Raw genomic sequence first — 27579 nt, 5'->3', positions numbered from 1 at the left:
CCACCCCTGGGATCCTCAGGCAGATCCCATTCCCTATTCTCAGCATCTTCCCTCAGCTCTTCTCCCAGGTCTCAGCCTGGCCAACAGGGCTGCAAGGGCATCTTCAAACATAAAATCAGTCCGTTCACCTCACAAGCCCATGGGGGTCTCAGAGCAGACTATTTATGAGCTGACAGTTAGCACCTCCTAGACCAAGTCCGGGTAAAAGAGAGGCTCCCTCTGCGTGTCTTTTCCTTTGGAGACCCTTTCTGATCAGCCTTTAAGAACCTGAACAAGCAGCTGAAAGGAGATCCTGAAGTGGCTAAGCCCAGGCTTGGAATGAGAAACAGATACAGCTCAGCCTCTGATGAACTTTTGCCTAATTACATGTCCAATAACAAATAAAGCACTGAGCAGTGGGGTCAGGGTGCCACTTCGACACCCGTGCCCTTAGGAGTTGGTGAGACCGTGAGTCAGCTGTGGCCTACTTCCCTGGCTGCTCGGCTCTGAGAAACCTACATCACAGCTCCTCTTCCCCCTCAGGGCCCACTCATTGTCCATGTGTCCAGCCCAGGCCCCCTCCTTGCCACCCTTTATTGTGGTCTTTATACAAACAGCAGGCAGGGTAGCTTTTTGATATGCAAGGGCCTCCAAGCCTTCATTATGCATTGATTACCCTAAATCTCATGGCACTGAGGATACATCAAAGACCAAAATAGTTACAGATCTCTGCCTTTGCGGAAATGATATTCTAAATGGGAAACAGGACATAAAATAAAAAGTGAAACCTGTAACACGTGAAGAGCGACAGGCAGCCCTGAGAACTATTTGCATGCTGTGAAACACGGCTATTCACAGCAGAGAAAACAGTTCACTTCCCTGACCGTTGAGTGGTAATGAACATGCATGCGGCGATTTATGTGCGTTATCTCATTTAAATTGCATCACAGTCCGTGGGGCAAGACTGTCATTATCGTCAGTTTCCAGATGAGGACAGTGGCACACAGGGCCTTTCCAGCTGCTAAGAAAGGGAATTTGGATTTGATTCTAAACTGTGGGGCTCTGATGACTTTGTTCTTAGGCCTCCCAGCTCTGCCCTGACCTCCTCAACACCCACTCAGGAGCCTCCAGACTGCACTGCAGTGAGGCGGTCACCTCTGGATCTCACCACACTAAGGAGGAGGGTGTCGCCTCTGAACATCTGGGTGATAAAAGGAGTTTTCAGGTGGATCTGAAATGGCCACTGTGGTCCTGCAGAAGGACCCCTCACCTGTCCTGTATGCCACCAGGCAGCAATGGCCGCCTGGTGGTGCCTTTTAGTCTACGATGGATGTGTGGCTCAACCCAAGGATACACCAGCCTGAAACAGAGTACAAATCAGAGGTGCTTCCTGTTGCTTCATTGCTCAGTAGCCTAACAAAGCAGGGACTAAGAGAGACCCCCTGCTCTGTGGGGACAACCTGAATTGCCTGGGGCAAGACTAAAGGGGGTCTCAGACTCCAGAGAGGCCACCACCCTCACAGCCATTGCATACTGTTTCCCCAAGTAGGGTCTGTAGTATGGGGGGTACACTCCATGTCCCTTTCCTACCCATAGTGACAGGAAGCTGAACCCAGAAAAGAAACAGAGCATGTGCCTGTGTGTATACATGTGTGCCTACACATGTGCATGTGCATCTGTCTTATCAAAGCTCAATCCATGAGGCTGAACAATGACACTCCCTCCTTCCTGGCCTATAGTGGGGAGAGCAGCAAGTCTATGCTGGGGAAATGAATTACAGTACTTTTGTTAGGGGCAGAAATAAAATGTTGGGACTAGCTACACTGATAAGAAACATTAATCATGCTCTGTTGACTGTGATTGTTCTGAGTAGAGACAGCACATTCTAACCTGGCTGAGAGTTGTATGCCCGGGACATGGGAGCTAACATTGGAATGCAGTCCATCCTCCTTTCCCCAAAAACTGCCTACCATTATGGAAAGAAAAACAATCTAGTCATGGAGGTGTCCGCCCTTTGCAACCCCCAGCCCACATTGCCTGTAACCTGTAACCATTATACCTTGCCTACTTTCCTATGCCTGGAATTCTTAATTTCCCACATATTCTTTGTCCTTCTACACAATATAAGCCACTGGCTTATGGGGAGAGGCACAGCAGATTTTTGTGGATGACCTGCTGCTCTCCCATACTGCCGGCAGTATTGGAATAAACGCTCATATATGATTCAACCTTGTCTCTGCTTAATTGGCTCGAGTAATAACAGGCAGCCCAGACCCCTTGGTCGTCTGGTTACACTTTTAATAATAAGCTATATGACCTTGGGCAAGTTGCTCAACCTTTGACTGCCATATGGGGCCAAGTACTCCTTTCGTGCCTGCCTCCATCATTTTTATAGCAGCTGAAATGAGGGGATCTCACCAGAAGGAATCACCATGAGGCTTGTTAAGATTTAGGGTAATCAGGGGTTAAAATTCCCGCTCGTCCTGCTCACAGGCACAGGCCACAAGTATTGAAAACCCTCCACTCTGTTCCAGAAACATTATTCTAAGACCTGTCCTTCCCCTTCCTCCGCTGTGGCCGACAGGTGAGAAGCAGAGGCCATAGGAGGGAGAGGCTACGGAGAGCAGATGGCATAAGAATTGGGTTTGGCGGCACTCCCATAGGGCGGGGCGCATGCACACTGTGTTTCAACAGAGCCCTGCTGCATTCCGCACCCCCATCCGAGCCACAGCTGCACTATCGCCTTTGCCCAAGTTAAGTGCTGGCCCAGCAGATGTGCCATCCGCTCTCCATAGTGAACGTAGAACCAATAAGGTCCCTGGCCCTACAGGCTTAACTGGTTTCTCACCCTCTCTCCAGAAGGCAGCTGCTTGGAAAAAAAGAACTCTCATTTATTGGGCCCCCGACAGCTTGCCATATGTTTCTTGGTTTAACCCACCCATCAGGTCTGTGAAGTATTAGCCACATGTTATATCCCAGATAGCTGTGCCTGAGCGAGGCAGAGGCATTCATCTCAGCTCTGCAGCTCCCACTGGAACCTGGATCTGTTGGCTCCCAAAGTGTGGGCTCTGACAGCTCATTACTCCCCAGGCAGTGAGTCCTTCCTAAGTACCTGTTGGTGGTGGGACTGGTCGGGGGAGGAACCTTGAAGGAAGCAAGGTCCCCTCAAGGGAGTTGGGACAAACCTACGGACTACAGTGCAGGGATCCCAGGAGGCATTCACTCCGTGCTTACACTCTGGCCCCAAAGAGGGTCTGAGGGGACTGCCCTGAGGCTTGTGATGACCCTTGGCCTGGTGGCGGGGGAGGGGGGGGAAGGGGGAGCGGGGTGGAGAACGCAGCTTGAGACAGGTTAGTAAACTAGGAATAGGAAAACTGAGAGAGATAGTTAAACAGCAATTTACAGCCATCTAGAAAACCTAGATGCCAAGCAGTTTGCAGCCACCTAGTAAATCGTATCTTCCCCAAACCAAGAACACTTAAGAGTAAATGGTTTGCACTTTCCCCAACCAGGGGGTAAATAGATCAAATCACCCTACTCAGGGACACAGCAGAAATCCAGTTAGTGCCATTTGCCAACCACACCCAAGGACAGATAAAGTTAAGAGAATAAACCTTACTTTGGTACATTAGCATAAAACTGATTATTGTATTGCCATCCTCCCTAAGACCTCCGCTAAATATCCAGCCTTTAAAATCCCTCGAAATGAAGGTCCAGCACGTGCTCTCCCTCCCAGGAGCCTTCTCCCCACTTCTTTCCCCACAAGCATGCATCTCCTGAACTCTAGAGACCCCACAAGGCTGGCAACCAGGGCAGCAATGGGCAGTGGCAGTTCATCCAGGTAAACCCCTAAACCTGTCCTCAAGGCCCCCTTTTCTCTGACTTCTTAGTGAAGCAAAGCAGACCAGCCGAGGCTCATTTCCCCAGCCCATCCTTGTCTCACTGTCCCCAGCTTTAATAAACGTCCTCTAAAATTCACCTGGACTTGTGTTGTGAAATTTTTCCTGCACAAAGTCAAGAACCCAACCATTACTGGCTGGCCCTAGGCAGACCCATTAGGGCCAGGTCCCCTTTGCAATAACAAGCTGTCAGGGCTAGGACTGCCGAGTCCTCCGCACTAAACCCTCAGCAGGTGAGAGGGTCCTCCTAGGTCCTGATGATCATGGTCAATGGTGGTGAATCCAGTTAGGAGTTCAGCCAGGACTTAGACTCCAAGCCCACTGCTTGAAGGGGTGAGGTGGGCATGGCTGTGGCAGCTAAGGGCCCAGCCTGAGGGACAAAACCTGGTGGGCACTGATCTGAACTTGAGGAGCCTACAGGGCTGGATGAGCAAACTATTTCCACTTTCTCAGCAGCCTCAGTTCTGGGAATCAGGCCAGCAATCAGAGCCTTTCCCCTCATTTTCTTTTTTGTAAAAGGGAAGACTGGTCAGGGCTACCAGAGCCAATAGCTTGCACATGGGTGCACTGCCCACACTTTGGCTATTCTAGAGGGTCAGGCCTCATGGGAGCCCCTTTCTCTTGGTCTGGCCATTGGGGCCTTCCCCTCCTGCAGCTGCTGGAACCCACTCTCCTATAGCCCCCCTGCTTCATGGGACTCCCTCTTTCCAGTCTCAACTCCCAAGCCCTTTGTCCCTTAAAGAAAGCAGCTTGGTATCAGTTCAACACCTATGGTGGATGGGATTCCTCCTGGTAAAATATCCCCAGAGAGGGTCCCACCAGCATGGTGACATGGTGACTAGTGACAACTTTACCTACAGGACACCTACCTGTCCTCAAGGCCATTATACCAAGTTCGGGAGACATAGCAGCGCTACCTAATACAAACAAACAAACTTAGGGAAGCAGCCAAATTGCAGAGGGACGAAGAAACAGGTCCCAAATGAAAGAACAGGAGGCAAGCAAACTAGCAGATACAGAGTTAAAAACAATGGTTATAAGAATGCTCAAGGAACTTAGAACTTCAACAGCATGAAAAAGGACATGGACACCATGAAAAAGAACCAGTCAGAAATGAAGGATACACTAACTGAAATGAAGAATAATTTACAGGGAATCAATAATAGAATAGATGAAGTCAAGAATCAAAACAGCGATTTGGAATATAAGGAAGCAAAAAACATCCAAATAGAAGAGCAAAAAGAAAAGAGAATCCAAAAAAATTAAGGCAGTGTATGGATCCTCCAGGACAACTTCAAGTGTACCAACATTCGGATCATGGAGGTTCTGGGAGAAGAGAGAGAGCAAAAAATTGAAAACCTATTTGAAAAACTGACAGAAAACTTCCCTAAACTGGTGAAGGAAATAGACATAAAAGGCCAGGAAGCACAGAGAGTCCCAAACAAGGTAAACCCAAAGAGGCCCACACCAAGACACATCATAAGTAAAATGCAAGAGGTTAAAGATAAAGAGAAAATCTTAAAAGCAGCAAGAGAAAAGCAATTAGTTACTTACAATTCCAGTAAGACTGTCAGCTGATTTCTCAACAGAAACTTTGCAAGCCAAAGGGAGTGGCAATAAATATTTAAAGTGGTGAAAAGCAAGGACCTCCGCCCAAAATTACTCAGTAAAGCTAGGTATCATTTAGAATCAAAGGACAGATAAAGTGCTTCCCAGACAAGAAAAAGCTAAAAGAGTTCATCACCACCAAACCAATGTTATATGAAATGTTAAAGGGTCTTTTTTAAGAAGAAGGAAAAACAAAGTTCGAAAATATGGCAATAAATACATATGTATCAACAATTGATCTAAAAACAAAATAAACAAACAAGAAGAACAGAAATAGACTCATATAGATACAGAGAACATTTTGATGGTTGCCAGATGGGAGGGGGTTGGGAGTATGGGTGAAAAAGATGAAGGGATTAAGAAGTACAAATTGGCCCTAACCAGTTTGGCTCAGTGGATAGAGCGTCGGCCTGCGGACTGAAGGGTCCCAGGTTCGATTCCGGTCAAGGGCATGTACCTTGGTTGCGGGCACATCCCCAGTAGGGAGTGTGCAAGAGGCAGCTGAATCGATGTTTCTCTCTCATCGATGTTTCTAACTCTCTATACCTCTCCTTTCCTCTCTGTAAAAAATCAATAAAATATATTTAAAAAAAAAAGAAGTACAAATTGGTGGTTACAGAATAGTCATGGAGATGTAAAGTACAGCAGAGGAAAAATAGTCAATAATATTCTAATAATTATGTATGGTGTCAGATGGGTATGAGATTTATTGGGATGATCATGTAGTAAGTTACATAATGTCTAATAACTGGGGTGTACACCAGAAACTAATATAATTGAAACACGGAAATCAAACTGAAATGTGTGGTTTCCTCTGGGCAGGATGCAAAGGTGGCTTCTTTCCCGGGTTCTTGTCCGGGTGGATTAGAAGAATGAAGCCACGGACAAAAAGGTGGTATATGGAAAGGTGGAAATTTATTGGAAACAAGCACAGACTCCCATGTGGGGAGGGCGTCTCAAAGGGGTAGCCCACTAAACCCCTTTTTCCTAAGGTTAATAAAGGCTACAGTTCTTTGTGTCCTAATAATCTCCTCTGATTGGTCACTATAGCAGCTTCAGAGCTCAAACCCCATGTGGGGTTCCCCTTTTTTTCTCCCCATCCTGTGGTAGAATTCTTTTTTCCCTGTGAAAATCTGTTTTCCTCTTTCTCCCTTTTGTTTTTCTACTCCCTGTGGCTTTCCCCTGTCTTCTATAAATGGGTATCTTCCTTTCCTCTTAGGCCGTGACTTTCCCCTAATCATCTGTGAGTGGGTATTTTCCTCTCCCCTTATCCTGTGGCATCTCTTTTCTCTCTGTGTGAACGTATGCCTTTTGGCAGCTCCCAGCCCCCCAACTTTGCAGTCCTCCCCCATGGACCCTCTTTATTTCTAAAACTCCCTAAATCTGCCTATTTTACCCCTGAAAACTCCTTTCATAATGTTGTATGTCAACTATAATTAAAAAATAAAAAATTATTCAATGGCAAACAAAAAAACCCTTAATATTTTCTTTCTAAATCTTGAGGAGAATTGAGATTATGCCCTTTTGATTCTGTGGTTCCTCTTATCCTTTCCATCACCCCTCACCCCCAGCACCACAGTCCTAGATACTCATATCCCAGACTGAGGAGTGGGGTTGGGGGAGCTGGCTGAGTAAGGGACTTACTCCCTGGCTATCCCTCTCTGACTCTCTTTCAATGCCTAGGTTGGGCCTGTCCACTGGCTATGAATGGGAAGGAGGTAAGAAGCTGGGAGGCAGGGTGGGGAACAGGAGGAAAATCCCACCTGTGTCCGTGTTTCCATGAAGCATTGTTTTGTAAAGTTCCTGAAGGAGCTGGAACTCCCTGTTTTTTTTTACCCCTGAGGAAACAGCTTTCCTGGGGAGGAGGGAAGTATGGACAAAAAAGGAGCTACATGCTAAACCTGATAAACTCAGGGGAGGCCAGCACAGTGGGCCTTACAAGCCCAGAGACCAAAGTAACCACATGGGATGGTCTGAACATAAAAATCCCTAACTAAAAGTGGGTCATGGTAGATAGTCACTTGCTAGGCCTGTAGCTTCCTTGACAAAGGCCAATCATTGACTTTGAAATTGTCTATTGCCTTTGTGCATCTAAGATAACATATCTTTGAAATGTCAGAGTAATTTCCTTTTCCAGAACCCTCAAAGGCACAACCTCGAGCACCACACTGTTATCGATACAGTAAGCAGTTAGATATGAGCAGAACAGGAACAATTGCCCAGATATGGGTCACCAGGATGGAAAGCCCAGATATCTAGTAACGGGAAAAACTGGGGAAACAAGTATTGTAGGGTGAGGATCTCATCCCCGGAGTGACCTTTCCTTCCCTAGTATATCACTCACTGGTCATGCAGTTTAGACCCCCTGACCGTTCATATCTCTGATCATGCAGTTTGAATCCTCCCCTCACGGATCCTCCCCTGGAAGTTGCTAGTCATGTGGTAGGCCCCTCAGAGGAGGAACAAGGGGGATGGAGAACAGCCTCATAGCACTCGCATAAAAGCCCTTGCACAACCACTCCCTTAAGCATTAAGCCCTCAGTACAATGAGGTTTTGGCTCCCATCAAATAATCAAATAACAACAACAACAACAACAAAAAATCAAATAAGAACACAGCCTCAGGTGTGTTCACCACAGAGATAGAGTTTTGGTCAAACTAAAGATGATGTTTAGGCTTCAGTTGTGTTTCAGTTCCAGGCACAGAAAAGCAGCAAAACCAGACCAAGTGATGCCATGGCTGACATCAGGACCAGCTGTAATGACGAATGAGTCCCAATCCTGGCACTGACCAATCAGTAGAGACCATGACCCTAAAAGGACACACCTGGAAAGCTGATGAATATTCCATTGAGATCCTCCTATGAGACCTCCCTTAAAATCCCAGCCTTTGGAAAGCAGACAAAACCCCTTAAGGTAAAGGACCCAGCTGGTGCTCTCTCTCTCTCTTGAGCACGCATGTGCCTTTTCCCACCCCCTTCTTATCCCTCGGGTCTCTCTCTCTCTCTCTCTCTCTCTCTCTCTCTCTCTCTCTCTCTCATGACTGGAATTGTTCTTCCCCCTTTCTTCCTTCCCTCAAGGCATGTATGCTTGCCTTCTTTCTCCTAAGTTCAAGGGCCCGTCTTTTGCCTCTGTTAACTTGTTTCATCAGTCCATACAGTCCATCTGACTCACTTCTTTCTACCTCTGTGACATTCTAATAAATTTTCTCTTATAATCAGAGTTCTTGGCTCTGAATTCTCTCTTAGCCAAACTCAAGGACCGAGTCTAACTTCACCAATAACATCTGGTGCCATTCACCATTAACATTATGCTGTTGCCCACAGACCATCTTTATGTGCTGTAACTGTTAACTATCCTGCACCCACAAATGTAAAAGAAGTATTTGTCTCTCACTTGTATTTTTTATCTAGTCTTAGAGATTTCCCCACTTGGCTTTCTCCCACCTCCCTAATCTACAACCAATGAATTTCATGTAATCATCCTCACATTCTCCTCCTTTGATTCTAATGTAGAATATAAACTGCAAAACCATTATTCTCCAGGGCAATTTCTCAATCCATTGAGATTTTGCTTCCTGGCAATTGTCAGTTTGGGTCAAATAAACTCTTATAAGACTTTTTGTTAGGCTTGGCATTCTTTTGTCAAGGGCATTCTTTTGTCAACAACGCAAGGAGGAAGGGGTCAAGCCCCCTGCCAAGTTGCCAGTACTCTTCCTTGTTTATGCCTTAACCCTCTGCTTGAGCTCTGACACCTTCAGCACCGCTGTGGTCAAGTCTACAGGAAACAGGAAATGTGGTTTAGCAGACATCCTCTTAGGACTCAGTGAAGTAGCTAGTACTGCTACTGCTACCCAAGGGAACGAAGCTTTGCATGATGTGTGCACAACAGACTCCACCAGAGACTGACTCTCTGTCGTTTGTAGCCTTTGGTTCCTGTGGGCATGTATATGTTTTTCCGACCTCTTAGGAAATTACCTTTACCGGTATTAAAAAGCAAGAGTACTTCAAGTTCCTTTGCCGAGCCTCTTTGGCAACATGAAAGGCTGAAAACCAACCCTAGGAACAGATGCCGGCTTAGAGTTTCACCGCCCAGAAGATGGGCCCTGCATGGTCCCGGAAGGTTCTGTTTGGAAAGAGGAAAGGGTCAACTCTGAGCAGCTCTGGGCCTGCGGCAGGCGCGGCGTTCAGGTTCAAGCACACAGCAGAGCGGAGGGTGAACGGAACCGTGTACCTTCCTGAAGATGACAGACGCGAGCTCTGGCCTGGGGCCCAAACTTCTTATCCTTGAAAAACACATTTTACAGATTGCTGGCAAAAACAGCCAACCCACATTAAGCTGCCAGAACTATTTTTTATTTCCTCCTACTCCTCTTGAAAAAATACGAGATAAAGATTTTCTAGGATGCTTCCTCCCTTGTCTCCCCTGAAAGAGATGAGAGCAACTGGGAAAGTCTGGAGTTCCCTTAGCGGTTTGCGGCCTCCAGAAAGCCCAGTGTCACACTTCAGGACATTCAATAACAAGGAAAGTATTTGCACTTCAGAAGCATTCTTCAGTTTCTAATGTGATTCCTTCAAATGGCATTTTCCTGAGGACATTTAAGGATTTATTTACAGACCCTTTATTTACTGTCAGAGAAGCTCAAGGGCAGAGAAATTCTGGGCTGACATTTTGGGAGTGCTATGCTCACAGGGAGATCAAGCAGAAAGATAAAGCGCTTTTGAAATGATAATGTGAAGTAATGGGGACAAGCATTTGTTTCACAGGCACCATTTCACCATTTCCAATGTAAAGTGAAGCCCAGACATGCTGCTCTATAGTGATTATATAATTAATATTTCAGTGACTGGCAATCCTCAGTTGTCCTTATAAAATTTTCATCTAGAAACCACCACTTAAATTGGATCATCATGAAACAGGTTTCTGCAAAGTGGATTCTATATTTTTTATTATGTAAACTTCGAGTTACATTTCTGATTAGGGACTTGACATCAAACACATCAGATATGATTGCATGATTCCTGTCACATATGCAAAAATAAAATTTCCCTAAAATCCGTGATCATTATAAATTAGAGGCCCCGGGGGTCCCTCAGCCCAGCCTGTGCCCTCTCACAGTCTGGGAGCCCTAGGGGGATGTCTGACTGATGGGGAGTGGGCCTAAGCCGGCATTCGGACATCCTTAATGCCGTGGAGGTGGGAGGCTCTTGCCACTGCTGCTGCACTCGCCAGCTGTGAGCCCAGCTCAGGGCTTCTGGCTAAGTGGCGCTCCCCCTGTGGGAGTGCACTGACCACCAGGGGGCAGCTCCTACATTGAGTGTCTGCCCCCTGGTGGTCAGTGCACGTCATAGTGACCGGTTGTTTTGCCGTCCGGTCAATTTGCATATTAGCCTTTTATTATATAGGATAGTAAAACCATGCTCCAGTACTATCAAGTGGGTGTAAAGGTACTGTAGGCATCCCAGCAGTCTCCTATCACTACCCCCTGACCTGCTGACTCTTTGACTATTGACTGTTGACATATATTATGTCATTGCACTAATCATGAGGTAGGGAATGCAAATATTGATCCCTGAATTCAGCAGATGAGGAAAGAGGTTCATGAGTGCACAGTTAGCTGGAACCACTAAGCAGGGACTTCTAGTATGGGTTTTCTCTCTACTCCTAAGTCCAGTCACTCTCCACTGTACCAGAGCATCCCCTTTGAAGCACTGCTGGTGAGATGGCGGACATTGTGTATTTGCTTGTCTGACACCTCAGAGGACGCTGCTTTAAATGTATGTTAATGTAATGATCATATATTAGGCTCCCTCCACTCCTCCAAACCTCTGGTAATCACCACACTGTTATTTCTGTCCATGAGTTTCAGTTTTATATCCCACATATGAGTAAAATCATATGATTCTTAGCTTTTTCTGATGGACTTCACTCAACATAATATTCTCAAGGTCCATCTATGTTGTCCCAAATGGCATTACTTCATCTTTTCTTATGGCTGAGTAGTATTCCATTGTATATATATGTACCACATTTTCTTTATCCGTTCCTCTATTAAAGGACACTTTATCTACATGTTTTGGTCACCATGAAAAATGCTGCAATGAACATAGGCGTGAATATCTTTGCAAATACATGTTTTCGAGTTTTTTTGGTAGATACCCAGGAGAGGGATTGTTATAACTCTATTCTTAATTTTTTTGAGGAACCACCAGACTGTTTTTCCATAGTGGCTACATTTCCACTAGTAGTGAATAAGGGTTTCCCTCTCTCCACAACCTCTCCAACACTTTTACCTGTCTTGTTGATAATAGCCATTCTAACAGGTGTGAGGTGGTATCTCATTTTAGTTTTGATTTGCATTTCCCTAATAGCTAGTGAAGTTGAACATCTTGTCATATATCTGTTGACCGCCCATATGTCTTCTTGAGAGAGGTGTCTGTTCAGGTCCCCTGCCCATTCTTTAATTGGTTTTGTTTGATATTGAATTTTGAGTTCTTTATAAATTTTGGATATTAAACTTTTGCTGGAGCTGTTGTTTGCAAATATCATCTCCCATTATGTCAGTTGCCTTTTTGTTTTTGGTTTCTTTAAATGAACAGAAGCTTTTGTTGATATAGTCCCAATCACTTATTTTTGCCTTTACTTCCCTTGCCTTGGAATCAAATTCACAAAATGTTCTCTATGACCAAGGTCTGTAAGTTTAGTACCTATGTTTTCTTTTTTGTAACTTATTCAGATCTGGTTCTTTGATCCATTTTGAATTAATTTTTGCACACGGGGACAAACTATAGTCTAGTTTCATTATTTTGCATGTGGCTTTCCAATTTTTAAAGCACCATTTATTGAAGAGGTTTTCTTTTCTCCATTTATGTTTTTGGCTCCTTTGTCGAAAATTATCTGCCCATATACATTTATTTTTGGGCTCTCAAATCTGTTCCATTGATCTGCGGGGTTTCCAGCCAGTACCATGCTGTTTTGATTATCACTGCTCTGTAGTATAATTTGAAGTCAGGTAGTGTGATATATATCCAGCTCTGTTTTTTCTCAGGATCGCTTTGGCTTTTCAAGGTCTTTTGTGGTTCCATACAAATCTGATTTTTTTTGGTTCTATTTCTTAAAAAAAAAAAAAAAAAATGACATTGGGATTTTGATGGGGATTGCATTAAATCTGTATATTGCTTTGGATAAGTAATATGGCCATTTTAATTATGTTGATTTTTCTCATCCATGAACATAGAATACCTTTCATTTCATTCTTTTTCAGTATCTTTTAATAATGCTTTGTTTTCAGTATATAGGTCTTTCACATCCTTTGTTATATAATGTCTTAAAGTCTGTGTTATTCCTCTTTTACAAGTTGTTTAGGCTGTTAGAGATCATTTGCATTTCCATATGAGTTTTAGAATCAGCTTGTCAATTTACAAAAAGCATATTGGGGTTTTTTATTGGAATTGTGTTGAATCTATTGATCAATTTGAGAAGAAGTGACATCTTGAGTTTCCCGACTCATGAACATTGTACAACTCTCCATTTATATAGGTTTACCTTCTCTCAGCAGTGTTTTATAATTTTTAGGTTTGTACACTTTGTACAGGTTTGTACATTTGTCAGATTTATCCCTAAGTAGTTATTTTTATATGCCATTTTAACAGTATTTTTATATAAAAACAATTTATTTTATATATTGATCTTGTATGTAGCAACCTTGCTAAATTCACTTATTGTAGCAGATGTAAACTACCTCCTATCTTTCCATTTCAAAGTACAGTTTCATTCTGTCACAGCCTGATGGTCTTTGGGTATTTACCATACCCCTTTAGTCTTCATCGTAATCCTAGGAAATCAAAATTCATCATCAGTTCTCCTGAGTCTATACTTTCTTGATGGCAAGATCAGTTCCAAATGGGCCATGCTTTTAATGATTGTGTTTTTAGAGAGGAAAATATTTAATCTGATTCATCCACTGATTAGCAGCCATCAGCATCATTTTAGAAACAGGAGAAATGCAGAATTTTAGGCCTCACTCTGGACCTACTGAACCAGAATCTGCATTTTGACACATTCCTCTGATGGTTTATATGCATATTGAAGTTTGAGTAGCATTGCTTCCTATTGACAAAAAGTATCATGTAGATCCTTTACTTCTGGACAGACCAGAAACCCTAGCTTTGTCCATAATTACAGAAAGGAGTTTTAAGCCATTTTCCTATGTGAAGAACATTATGGCTATTCTGACCATTGCTAGATTATTTCAAGAAAGAATAGATTTATGTGTTTGTCTTTTTACAGAATCTATTGATCTATTATCAGAATTGAGAAGGAAGCTATATGACCCAAGTAGAGATCTAAGATAAATTAATAGTACTTTAATCACAATTTTATTACCAAGAACGTGGGGAGTACTCTGGTTTTCCTTGTCTCTATTACATTTTATTCATTCACCTTCATAACCACACTCTGTATCTTATTACCCCTCCGAATTCTTTCTGACCACGATCAGCCATCTCTTCAGTTCTCTCATTCTAATAATTCCCACCACACCTGTTCTTTGAATTTACTAGGATTGCTGGTCAGTCTCCTTCGTTTCCCCCCATCTCTCTGTTTTCACCTTCTTCCCTACCTAGCTACTCCACTCTCATGCCGATATTGTCTACTTTCTTGCCTACAAGTCCAACCACAGATCATTCTGTCAGGTTTCTCTGTTTCTATATTAATTGGCTTAACGACCTAAAAGTAAAAAGCAAAACTAACATATTCAGAAGAAAATAGAGATGCTTATCTTTATGACATTGAGGATTTCTCAAGACACAAAACGCACAACAAACCATGAAGATGAATAGGCAACACCAAATAGGAAAAAACCCAAGTGGCCAATAAATACAGAGAATGATCACCAACCTCAATAACAATCAGAGAGCTACAAATTAAAAAAATATCAAAACACCATTTCAAACCCATCAGATTGGCTATATGGTCCAATAACATCAAATACTGGCCAGGATATGGGGCAACAGAGACTCATATATTGTTGGTGGGAAACTCAATTGGTAATATTGAGTTTACTAAATATTTTGTAATATTACTGAACAATTTTGTAATACCCAAGTTACAACTGAAATGTATCTCACATTTCAACAGTTCTACTTCTAGTGATGTCCTAGAGAAGCCTTCACACAATCCCAAAAATACTTTTCCCAGTGCTATTTTAGTGAAAGGTGAGAAAAATCTAACTGTACTTCAGAAAGGAAAAAGCTGTAGCTGTGATGTTTTATTTCCTTAAAAAGACAAAACCAAAGCAAATCTGACATAATGAAAACAAAATATTAATATTTGTTCAACCTACTGGTGGGGACTCAGTTATATATTATTGCTTATACTTATTTATCTGAAATACTATATACATTTAAAAATTAAGTGTGACACAGAAAGCAATATTGTCCTTAACATTTACAGCAGGTTAGTAATTATTTTAAGTATCATTATCCAATTGACCTCAATTCACACAAACATTAGTACTGGTGCTATTTATAAGTAATTCTTTGTAACCTACAACCAAGTAAAAGTTCCAAGCTGTTCTTTCTTCCATTGCTGGAAATTATCCTGTAAATTACTGAACCCTGTAATGTTGACTCAAAATCAGGGAGTGAAAAGGCAATAAAACGGACTCCTTTCTAGATCTACCGTAATCTCAAGTTATTAACTTTTAATGTCCTTAACTTTAAGTACTTCTACCACAACAGACATATAAATACCAAGACATCCCAGACTCTTAGGGGAAAATAAAGGGAGGCTCATGTAATCCTGAAGCTTGTCCGGTATTTCTGTTCCCAATCACCCTTCCCATGGACTCCAGGTTAAGAGTCTCTTTTAGATGCTATCAAGTTAGCAATCATAGTAAACATTTATAAACCTACTTTTTTTCAACGTTGTTCCTAAGGACTTTACATTTATTATCTCCCTTCATCCTCATAAATACTCTTTTAGGTCACTTTATCCTTAAGTACTTTTAGGTCCACAGCATTCTTATTCCCATTTTTCAGGTAACCAAATTAAGGCATACAGAGGGTAAGTAATTTGCCTAATTAGCTAGTATGTGGTGAAGCCAAGATTAAAATTCAGTTAGGCTCCAGGGCATGCACACTTAATCAAGAATCTGTGTGCCTAACTGATGGACAGTCAATTAGAAAAGGTTTCACTTGAAGGTTATAAACAAACATTTAAAAAATGAGATTGAAAGAAAAAAAAGGATAGACGCAGGGTCTCCAAAGCATTTTTTTACCTTTTATTCCTTGCCAAACATAAAAAAAAAAAAACAAACCCAAAAAACTACTGTGATATTCTCTTGATTGCTTTGAAAATTAATTTTATTTTGCATTGCTCATGCCTTTTAAGATGAAGGTTTCTTTGTAATATAACAATCAGTGCACTTTCTTTTGACTTCTTTATTAAGTTGGTTGCATAAAAGATATATTCTCATACTGACAATTCTTGTCATGAATAAAATCAACAAAAATAAGGCAATAGCAAGACATGCTTCACAAATAAACAATCAAGTGGTAAGAATACAAAATCTGGCCTGTACAACGAAAAGATTAGGAAGCAAAATGTGAATAAGCCCTGGATTCAAAATATACCTAAAGACACAAAAAGCACAATCCATGAAGATAAATAGGCAATACAGAATAGGGGAAACCTATGTGGTCATTCAATACAAAGAAAGATCACCAACCTCAATAGCAATCAGAGAAATACAAATTAAAAAACATCAAAGATTCCTGGTTTATGATGCATAATTTCATTATCAACCATTTGTGAAATAAGAATGAACATTAAGAAATATGAAATCCGAATTGCATTTATTTTCACAATATCAATGCTAAATTCAATAATAACTTCATTGAATCTAAGTATTAAAGGTTTCAAAAATAAAAGGCAATCTTAATTTTTTTAACCATATGAATAGGGTCTGCCAAAAAAAGTAGATTATTTTATTCTACTTGCAAGAAGAATAGGTCTCCGCCTGCAGTTAAGTGGCATGAGCAACAAAGGACAACAAATATCACTAAGAGTAATGCCCATAGATATCAAAATATCTAGTTGAACCATGTTCTTTCTGCTTATATAGCAAGTCTATTAAACAACCAGCATAATGGAAGCTTACATCTCATGAGACAGAATTACTAAATTAACATACATCTATTAGAAATTTTCAACCCCCACTCCCAAAACATTTTAGCACACCTATTAAGTACTGCAGGTCATTTAGAAAAACAAATAAAACATACAACCAGTCTTTGCAATTAAAAATTTTCCATACATATAAACAATGTCCAGATATAAATTCTGAACTAAATATGTTTTTTCTAAATATGATTTATGTAATCAAGGCTTTCTTAAACAAAGATAGGTCTTAGGTATATGATCTGTACAAACTGACAGTAGTGTATATTCCAAATAGATTTTTCTTCTTATTATGATATGATAATATAACTCTTTTCTGAGTGAAGATATATGTTAAGCTTAAGGTGTAAACACTCTGGAAGGCAAACAAGTTAGTGAAGAAATTAATGTTCATTTAAAAATGTGTATCATCTCATAATAGGCCCTGAATTTTCAAATTTACATGTACGAATACATTTACATCTTAAATTTCTAGGAAAGGTACAGGCTTTGTGTAAAAAAGCAGCAAAATTTTAAACCCACCAATTTATTGAAAAAGCCATTACTTTTATTAGAAACACATAATGCTTCTCAAGATGTTGGCAACAGGTCATAGTATAGACGTATATTTTATACAGTGTACTTCTCCCTTAAATTATATTCCAGTAGGAGGTGGAATACCTCCTTGGGTATGAGAAGCAGAAGTATTTGATGGACTGTGTAAGTTGGTCTCCTTGTACACAAACCATGCATTTCCTCCCCAAAGTATCATATTCAGAAAGCCAAAGATCTAAGAAAGAGAAAAATAAACATGAAGATCTAATATCTACTTTTTTATGAATATTTTTATTCATACTTAAATACTTAACATTTCCTTAAATACTTAACATTTCCAGGCAGTATACCATTATTTCATATAAAGTTTAAACTACATATGACGTGGAATAAAAAATACTTTATATTTAAACGCCAAATTCAAATATATAATGACTTATTCCCAATGAAATAAAGCTAAATCTCTAAATTTGTAACATATAAAACCATGACTAAAAATAAATCCTTATGCATGCTCACTACTATAAAAAATAGAATTAAATTTGAGAGCGTAACTAAAACCCTCCTTTTAAACTGCCTTGTGTGTTTTTTCCTACTTCTCTACTTTATACCTCCTACTACCTACCATATTTCCTACTCCAACAACTATAGGCAGAAGAGAAAAGGAGTCAGAAGAACTTTATTTCACATCTTACATTAGTCTCTGGTATAAATTTGATAAGAAGAAAGTCTTAAAGATGAATAAACTGAAGCTACCCCCATTTTCACGTTTTTTTTTTTCTAAATTCAAGAAATATAAATATGTTCTTATATTTGTAAAAAGAATATGAAGAGTGGGATAAGAAGCTTGAGAGTACTATCATATTACTGACGACAAAGCTTTATAACTTTTTGTATATTTGCATACAAAAACATTTCTGAAACTGTCCATTTCAGATATTATCAATCTATGTAAGTGCAAAAAGGTGACCTTTCGATTACAAAGTTATAAAGCAAAAATTTGGCCAAATTGCTTTATAAGGCAGCGCTAACTTCACCCAACACTTCCTTACAAAGACGCGAGACCTCCCTAAACATAATATACTTCATATAACATTATATTTAATTATATATTTATCTGAATTTTGGTAAAATAGAGGGCTAAAGAATATGTACATTTATATAGACTTAATTTTTTTAGGTTATTTATTAAACCAGAAAAGTATTACTTTCATAGACTCAGAGCAAGTAAGATTAGAGAACGAGTTCTATAAAGTCAGATCTGGTTCAAACCTTGATTTGCCAACTTGGAGGTACATTTTTTCCTAGTTGTAAAATGAATATAATAATGCCACCTCCCACATTCCCTTCGATTGTTGGATCACGTAAGATATTAGTGTAATGACCTTAGTGTAACACCTGGCATATTGACTTAATAAATGTTAGTGACTATTATAAATACCTATCAGGTAAAAGTCTTGCCTAGTCAATTTTAATGATAAAAAAGACTCAATTATGATCTTGTTCAAAGTCATTTTCTAATTTTTCTAACAAACTTTTCTTTGTTGTTATAAAGGTAAAGATTATATGGTAACCAGGATTCTGACAGTTTAATAAAAATAAAACCCAACACATCTAGAAATTATTAAAAGCTATTGTTTTCTTAAATTACTAGGTAAGGTTTTTCAAATAAGTGAAATGAAATATTTTATAAATACTGCATACATACCACAGATACATTTAGGGATCCCATACTAGTCACAGAGCCAAAATAACACATCAATCCTTGAGAATGACAGGGTGTAAGTTCCTGGACAATACTGTGACCGGTAGCTATTTTAATATCTGTAAGAGCTTTAGCCCAGGCTGAAGTGCTCACCAGCCACAAGAATGTGACAACAAGAGTAACAACAAAGTCCTAAAGTAAAAAGAAGTATGAATTAATAATGAACAGTTAATTTAAAAATACTAAATTTAAATCCATAATGAAGGAATTGAGATTACATCCAATCCCATGGTACTGAGAAATGGCCTTCATGATACAGTTTATAAAAAAGGACATAGTCAACATAATAAACATTGCTGTTTATTATTACTAGCTCAAAGCCTGAGCAACGACACTAAATAAGACTCAATCGTCTCTTTAGGAGTGAAAGATATTTACACTAGAAATCAAGGTTTTACACAGCTCTTACCACAAGCATACCTAAGCCACTCACTCCCAGGACTGTATCTTAGACCGTTATCACCAATAACTGTAGCCTTTCATAATCTCTATTTTAAACAGCCCACTCCCCAATAGCACTTGTCTTTCCAGCTACCTCCCTCTGGCACTGCACCTTAAAAATACCCCCCATGGAGACCTACAATCTGATCTTAAAACTTGTTTATTGTCTCTCAGTCTCACTTATGCTCTAATTTCCCTCCTTAATTTATATTCTAAAGTCCTTCAATATAATCCCTTGCATATACTCTTTAACTCCCTTACCCTTCCTTCTTCTGCTTTATCAGATTGTTCTGGCAAAACTAACTTTAGTTAAATCTAATTCTCCATGGTATGCAAAATCAAATGGTGAAAAGCACACATCAGGAAGACTAGTCTTTTTAAATTCATGATCATGAAATTTTAAGAATGCTCATTATAATAATAAAATAACAAGAAAGAAATCTCTCTGAAAATACCTTATCCTAGTAATTTTCTACTAAAGTCTTTGCTAGTTATTATATTTATAAAATCAGAACTGAAGTTTTTAATATTTTGGATAGTTTTTTCTCGAACTAATAAGATGAAGAAAGGAAAAGAAACATCTACTCTTACTCAATCCTTTCTGCTGGGAAACTAAAATTTGTCAGTTAGTATTGTTATATACTTTTTAAAAATACGTATTTGTATAATATAAAGTATAAGTCCCACTTTGTTTAGTCTTCCTTTAAGTTAAAGACCAAAGTGGGAGTAATATAAAATTTATATCTTTTAATGTTATATATTAGGGTATACTCAAGGCTATGAGTTTGTATACAACTGCAGCAAAACTCCAAGCTCAGGAATGGATTCTGGAGCTTATTCCAGAAGTATTTTGTTTTAAAAATGAATCTGATTAGTTTTTAATTACTTTTGCCAGCCAGCTCTTTGTTATTTATTTAAGATAAACACCAGTGACCACTTACAAGATACAGAAATTATGTTACATATAGCTTGTCCAATTGGTCAAAATACATTGAATAAATATCTTGTGATCAGAGAACCCAAAACAATATGATTAACTTTACAAACATGGAGGTATTTACATTTTGTATTTGAGCTTTCTACTGTTACTGATCCTTTTAACAAATGTAGATCAAACAGAAAAGGACAGAAACTTTATAGCTTAAAATTTTGCACTGAGGGAGTTCCTTTTTGCTACTGTACTTTTTGCTGCAGGTAGACATTTCCTAAACCCTTGCTAGAAATACAATGACTTTTGAAGAACTGAGAAGTAGTATGTATGAGGTTATCACATGTTTAAAAAGTAATCTCTGGGCTCAAGTTCACAGCTTTGACCAATATATATATCAAATCCTCTTAATTTTTATTTTTTCCCCTCCAAATTTCTAATTAAACAACAAGCTGTTTTTTCCCTTTCATCATTATGTTCTTTAACTCTACTTTGCTAATGGCTTAATACATGACATTCTTATACTTCAAAAACTTTTCTGAAAATGATGCACAGAGTAACCCTACGGTGAGGAGGAAATGTGGGTCTCTGAAGATAGATTTTGTCCTGCTCAGGATTCTAGTTAAGATGATGCACCATACATGCCTGGAGTTCTGCAGCAGTTCACACTGCAGCTGGCTATGGCAGCCCTGGTCCTACCAATAATCAGGATATGATTCATAAGAGATTTTTAGGATCTGGGATACCCTATATTTGTTTGGTTTTATTTTCTGGTATTTCTGATTCTCCACATGGCCTAGAAACCTTAAGCTCCTGCTACTTAACACAAAAAAAGTAGTACATTTACTTAAAAAGGGAACTATAATGGATTTAATGTCACAATTGAAATGTTCCTAGAAATACCTTAGCAGAGGATTGCTAAAATAAAAGAATGTCATCATTAACAAACAGTACTTTAAAATAAAAAACCACTGTCATATTTGGCTATATTTAAAAATTTGGGTATCTCGAGAAAACTTTTTTACATTTATATGTTTAAATTAAAAGTAGAATTCAAAATTTAATTTAGAAGCTGGACTTTTACTACAAAAAGCATCTATTATATGCTATATCAACAAAAAACCACTTAAGGAATTAATTCTGAATTATCTCTCTACATGACTACTAATTGATCATGAGGTGAAAAATTACTTTTAACTTTCTGATTGATGCAACTAGATCAGTTTTATTAGCGAGAAAAACCTTTCAAAAGAACTAGATTTGGCCCAGCCAGCATGGTTCAGAGGTTGAGTGCTGACCTATGAACCAGGTCATGGTTGGTTCCCTGGTCAAGGCATATGCCCGGGTTGCAGGCTTGATCCTCAGTGTGGGGCATCCCAAGAGGAAGCTGATCAATGATTCTCTCTCATCATTGATGTTTCTATCTCTCTCACCCTCTCCCTTCCTCTCTAAAATCAATAAACATTTAAAAAAAAACAACTAGATTTGAATGTTGCTTTTAAAAGTGTGGTCATTTTAAAGCTTATTAAACAAAATATGAGAAATGAAAGGCTCACTGCTAAATTTAACTTAAAAATTTGTTGGGATAATGACAACATGGCAAGAAATGTCTTCATTTAAATATAAGTTATAAAGAATTTTAACAAAATATAATATCGGATCATCATAGTTTTATAGCTTCCTAACATGTAAGTTCTGTAAACATTACAAATAGATAATGTCTATTTTTCTGGAAAGTACCTAACAATAAAGAAATGTTTTATGAAAATGTCAAGTTTAAGTATCTCTTCTATATATAAAAAATGAAATAAACATGGATGATAAAAAATTGTTTTATTCCTTACTTACCATTTGCATTCTTATGATCCAGGCAGCAAAAATTAAAAATAAATAAATAAAACCTGTTATCTTATTATGATTTCTTCATATTTAAATACCTTCTCTTTAAAGTAAATTCATAAATAATTAGCATGTCAGTATTTTCTCAAGATATAAATGAGCAGTATCACAAAAAACACCTCTGGTTCTCCCTTCAAGTCAGTAACACTAATACTGCCTTTGTACTTATTTTTCTGTAGTGGAGGTCAAGCTGAAACCCATGGCTTATCTCTGAATCTGTCACCAATGATCCAGGGCAAATTCTACTAATAAATATTAGAGATTATTTCTATTCTTTAGCTCAGCAGACTGAAGTCAAGAATGGTGCAAGGAGTTCAAATCCAAATCTTTTGTTGCCATCTAACGTTTCAAAATTAACTCATGAATGCCACTAATGCTGAATTCTGTAATTCTTATAGAATTATCTGCATCAGGTTTTAACTTAAGGAATTTAGACCAGGAGTCAGCAAATATTTTCTTAAAAAAGGCAAGGCAGTAAATATTTTTTATCTCTGTTTCAAGTACTTAACTCTGCCACTGTAGCATGAAAGCAGTCATAGACAATATGTAAATGATTGAGTGTGGCTGTGTTCCAAAAAAACTTTATTAAAACAAAAAACAATGAATGAGATTTAGCTTGTGGGCTATAGTTTGCTAATTTATTGACTATTAACCTCAAGATCATATTGTAGTGGCATAAAGGGGGCCTTTAAGAAGAGAGAAAAAAGTAAGTAGGACCACAGTTATGAAACTACTAGTTGGTCAACAGTTCTACTTAATTTCTCTGCTACTTGCAACCTAAGATCTCTATTACATATCTGAGGTTTTCCCAGGTTCAAACAGAATAAGAAGCAAACCTCAGTTCTCCCTGAGAGTACAGAAAAAGTGCTTCAAACACCCTAAAAAAATTGGCTTAACCATGAAACAGAAGAAAACTCAACCTCATGGCAAACACAGGTCAAAATATGTTGAACTGGCTCATGCCAAGAATTTTTATTTAAAGTGTAAGTAAATCTGTATTTTACTGCAAATATAATACATATTTATCAAATACAAATTATTTTTGTATAAAAGGAAGGTGATTACTTACAATCATGGGAAGTTTTCGACTATCCCGATATAGGTTTGTGTAACCAACATAGAGCAGAAGAGCAGCAATGCAGTACAGGAAGACAAAGACTGCAAATGTAACATAGAATTGTGCAGAAGAAGCATAATCTCCAACAAGGACAAACTTGTTCCAAACTATATCACATGTATTTACTGGAAAAGCCTGAAATGATGCCTCGTTCAACCTATTAAAAAAAAGGCTCTAATAAATTATCTGGACTCCACCAACAGAGACAAAAATACATAGGCAGAATATTAAAATGACATTAAAAAATTATTTAATAGGGTAAGGCAAAGTAGGTTTACAGTTGTTTGCATGGAAAAATACAACAATCCTATCTAATAAAAGAGTAAGATGCAAATTAACCATCACTCCATTATACCCAACAAGCCAATCAGGAGCAAGCATGCAAATTAACCCAACCAAGATGGCTATGGCCACGGAGAGAGCAGGAGGGAGGCTTGGGTTTCCCCAGCAATGGTGGAATCCAAGCTTTCCATACACCCTGGCCGGCCCAGGCTACAAAGTTTCAATTATAGAAGATAAATTAATCCCAACAAAAATGGCGGCAGCCACGGAGCTGGAGAGAGCAGGAGGCTAGGGTTGCCCCCAACGATGGAGGAAGCCAAGCTTCTGCAGCCCTGGCCTGCCTTGGCCTCCGCTTAAGGCTACAAAGTTTCAATTATAGAAGATAAATAAATTCCAACAGAAATGGCTGCTGCCCCGGAGCAAGCAGAAGGCTTGGCTCCGCTCCAGGCTACAAATTTTCAATTGTAGAAGATAAATTAATCCCAGATACCAGGGCCTCCGCTTGGATTGCCAGGGGGCATGGCCGGCCTGCAAACCACCACAGGGCCCTCGCCCAGGCCACCCAATGCCCCAAGGGAACCCCCACCCTGATCCGGGACACGCTTCAGGGCAAAACAGCTGCCCCCCACCCATGCACCAGGCCTCTATCCTATCTAATAAAAGAGTAATATGCAGATTGACCATCACTCCAACACACAAGATGGCTGCCCCCATGTGGTCAAAGATCCTGCCCCCATGTGGACACAAGATGGTCGCCACAAGATGGCCAGCAGGGGAGGGCAGTTGGGAGGGACCAGGCCTGCAAGGAAGGGCAGTTGTGGGCGATCAGGCCTGCAGGGGAGGGCAGTTAGGGGCAAACAGGCTGGCAGGGGAGCAGTTAGGCATCAATCAGGCTGGCAGGGGAGTGGTTAGGGGGTGATCAGGCTGGCAGGCAGAAGCGGTTAGGGGCAATCAGGAAGGCAGGCAGGTGAGCAGTTGGGAGCCAGCAGTCCTGGATTGTGAGAGGGATGTCCAACTGCCTGTTTAGGCCCGATCCCGGTGGGCAGTCGGACATCCCTCGAGGGGTCCCAGATTGGAGAGGGTGCAGGCTGGGCTGAGGGGCACCACCCCGCCCTGTGCACGAATTTCGTGCATCGGGTCTCTAGTTAATAAATAATAATACAAGACAAAACTCTGTTTTATGTACTCATAACTGTAAACCTACTTTGCTCTATCCTGTAAATTAAAAACATTTTCCTTTTGAAATAAAAGGAAAACTTCAAATATTAAAATGAATTAAGATTTTTATAATATATACATAAATTATACAATATATCTAGTAATTGATTCATGATAGATTTAATACAGACTTAATTTAAACATTTATGCATTAAAACTGTAACAGAGTAAGAGGGCTGATACAAAATAGTTTATAATTTGAGACATAATATTCCATTCTAAGAAAGAGTCTGTGTGACTGGCACCAGGAAAGCCAATTATAATAATTCACATTTTAATTCTGGATTTAATTACCTGCCAACTTCACCTTGTCTTTAATTTTCCCTATCCATAATTCACAAGAGTACTTATTGCTAAAGATGCAGTAAGAGTTCCTTGTACAGCAAATTTATAAGAGAAGAGTTGGGAAATGGAAAGGCAATGATACCAAGCACTTGCTAACTGACAGATCTTTAATGTAAAATTTCATTTAATCATCAAAATGACCTTAATAGGTAATATTTCCAATATACTGAACAGAAAAACTGAGTCCTAGAGAGGTCAAGTAAGTAGTTAGAGTAAGTGAAAGGAGCTTCACACTATGGCTTAAACATAGGACACATTCAATAAACTGTTCAATGAATATTAAAGTCAAATAGAAGAATTCACAACATATTCCTTTCGGCCCTGGTCTGTTTGGTTCAGTGGTTAGAGCACTGGCCTGCGGACTGAAGGGTTGCAGGTTCGATTCCAGTCAAGGGCACATATCTTGATTGCAGGCTTGAACCCTGGCCCTGGTTGGGGCCAGTACAGGAGGCAACCAATTGATGTGTCTCTCTCACATTGCCATTTCTCTCTTTCTTTCTGCCCCTCCCTTCCACTCTCTCTAAAAATCAAAGGAAACATATCCTCGGGTGAGGATTAACAACAACAAAAAATTCATTTTAATTTGAGAGTAAGAAAATGAAGTTTTATGATAGGATAGGAACTCCATAGAAACTCATTTCACATAAATCCATGTCCTAAAATTATATAAAGAACACTATTATTTAGTAATGGCAAACACATGAGAAATTAGGATTTTTTTCATAAGTTGTGTTTGCTTCCACATCATGACTTCTCACACTATGGTGATGGAGCAGTCTCTGTTTTGTTACTAAATTTTTAATCCACTGTGGGATAATAGAATACAAATGTCAAGTCAAGGCAATGTCATTTAATAGTTTCTAAATGCTTACTCCCATTTTCTATAATTTATTTCACCATAGACTATGGAAACAGTTGGCAGACAGACATTGGTCTATGTACTACAGTTTGAGTAGCAATGACCACTATTTACAAATGAGGATGCAATTAAAAATTTTTTATCCCCCAAGATTAATAAATTGCTGGAAATCTTAATGCAATATGAAAGTAAAAAGAGTTGTTAAACGATAAAAACAAACAGATAACTCACCTGAATGGATAACCAAAAGTAGCCGTAATGGTTTTATTGTCAGGAGCTTTAGGAGGACAACTCACTAGAATTTCTGTTTTGCCCTTAAAACCTCCACAGGTGGCAAAAGCAAAGATAGAAGCAACCTACATAAAGTAAGACAAAAAAAAAAAAGAGGGAGAGGGAGAAGAAAAGCATTACTATACCCAAAACATGGCTCATTAAAACCTTAAATTATTATTAAAAACCTGCTCACTAACACCACAGAAATATATAACACTAGTGGCCCAGTGCATGAAATTCATGCACATTAAAAGGGAATTAATTAGAGGAAATATTTTAGTATTGCTATTTGCCCTTTCTCTATAATAGAAGTGTCAGAGATGAAAGAAAATTAGTAAAATACATATGAAAATCTCCCTCCTGTCAGAGTCTGGGTGTGCCTCGGGACCCAAAGTTAAGTCCCTGCCCAGCCATGTGTGCCTCGAAATCACGTGTGACCCAGACCCAGCCTGCCCCACCCCCGTCAATCCCCGCAGGGCCCGGCCCAGTGCCAGATGGGGGATGCAGACTCAGATCCGCCGTCAAGCACCACTGGGGGGAGTGCGGGGGGGGGGGGGGGGTGCCGGAGGCACAGCCTCAGGTCCCCCAGCCCTGGCATGAGGGCATGATGACCATTTGCATATTAGCTCTTTATTTTATAGGATTATAGAAAATACAAAAATTCTTAACTATAAATTTAAACATAGATGATGAAAAACATTAAAATATTTACTGCACCCTGGCCGGGTGGTTTAGTTAATTGGAGCATCATCCTGTACACCAGAAGGCTGCAGGTTTGATTCCCAGATAGGGAACATACATAGGTTGTGGGTTCGATTCCTGATTGGGGAATGTATGGGAGGCAATTGATCAATGCTTTTCTTTCACATTGATGTTTCTCTCTCTCAAAATCAATTTAAAAATATCCTTGGGTAAGGATTAAAAAAATAAAAATAAAAAATTACTTGCAACTCTCAACAAATGTGATTTTATTTTCTCCTGAATATAACAGAGAAATTTGTATACCAAACCACATATAAATTCATTTATTCCAGGGGTACCCATTAAATATGAGTATGAAATTTAGAGAAAGTCTTATTTATTGGTATAAAAATCAAAAGGGGTGAACTGGAGGTATTTTTATTTGGAACCCAAGGGTAACTGTAAAGCCAAGGGTAACTGTAAAGCCAAGAGATTATATGCAAAGAAGTGTTGTTATTTCCTGAGCTTGTAAGACCTCATTGTGGATATTCTAGGTCTCAAAAAGTACTTC

At 39.5% G+C, this 27579-nt stretch overlaps 1 protein-coding gene across 1 annotated transcript in view; it reads right to left on the bottom strand.

Moving 5' to 3' along the window:
- Positions 1 to 15747: 15747 nt before the first annotated feature.
- Positions 15748 to 27579, bottom strand: part of SYPL1 (synaptophysin like 1) — a 34529-nt gene continuing 22697 nt past the window's right edge. The window contains exons 3-6 of the mRNA XM_080663924.1: positions 26286 to 26410; positions 23303 to 23507; positions 18909 to 19097; positions 15748 to 17435 (exon numbers count right to left, since the gene is read on the bottom strand). Of these exons, the coding sequence (XP_080520050.1) occupies positions 17301 to 17435; positions 18909 to 19097; positions 23303 to 23507; positions 26286 to 26410 (654 nt within the window). The 3' untranslated portion in view covers positions 15748 to 17300. The remainder of the gene's footprint in view (positions 17436 to 18908; positions 19098 to 23302; positions 23508 to 26285; positions 26411 to 27579) is intronic.

Source organism: Plecotus auritus, assembly GCF_963455305.1.
Source record: "Plecotus auritus genome assembly, chromosome: 4".
NCBI lineage: Eukaryota > Metazoa > Chordata > Mammalia > Chiroptera > Vespertilionidae > Plecotus > Plecotus auritus.
The sequence above is the reverse complement of the archived record's forward strand: the minus strand, read 5'-3'. Positions and strand labels throughout refer to the sequence as shown.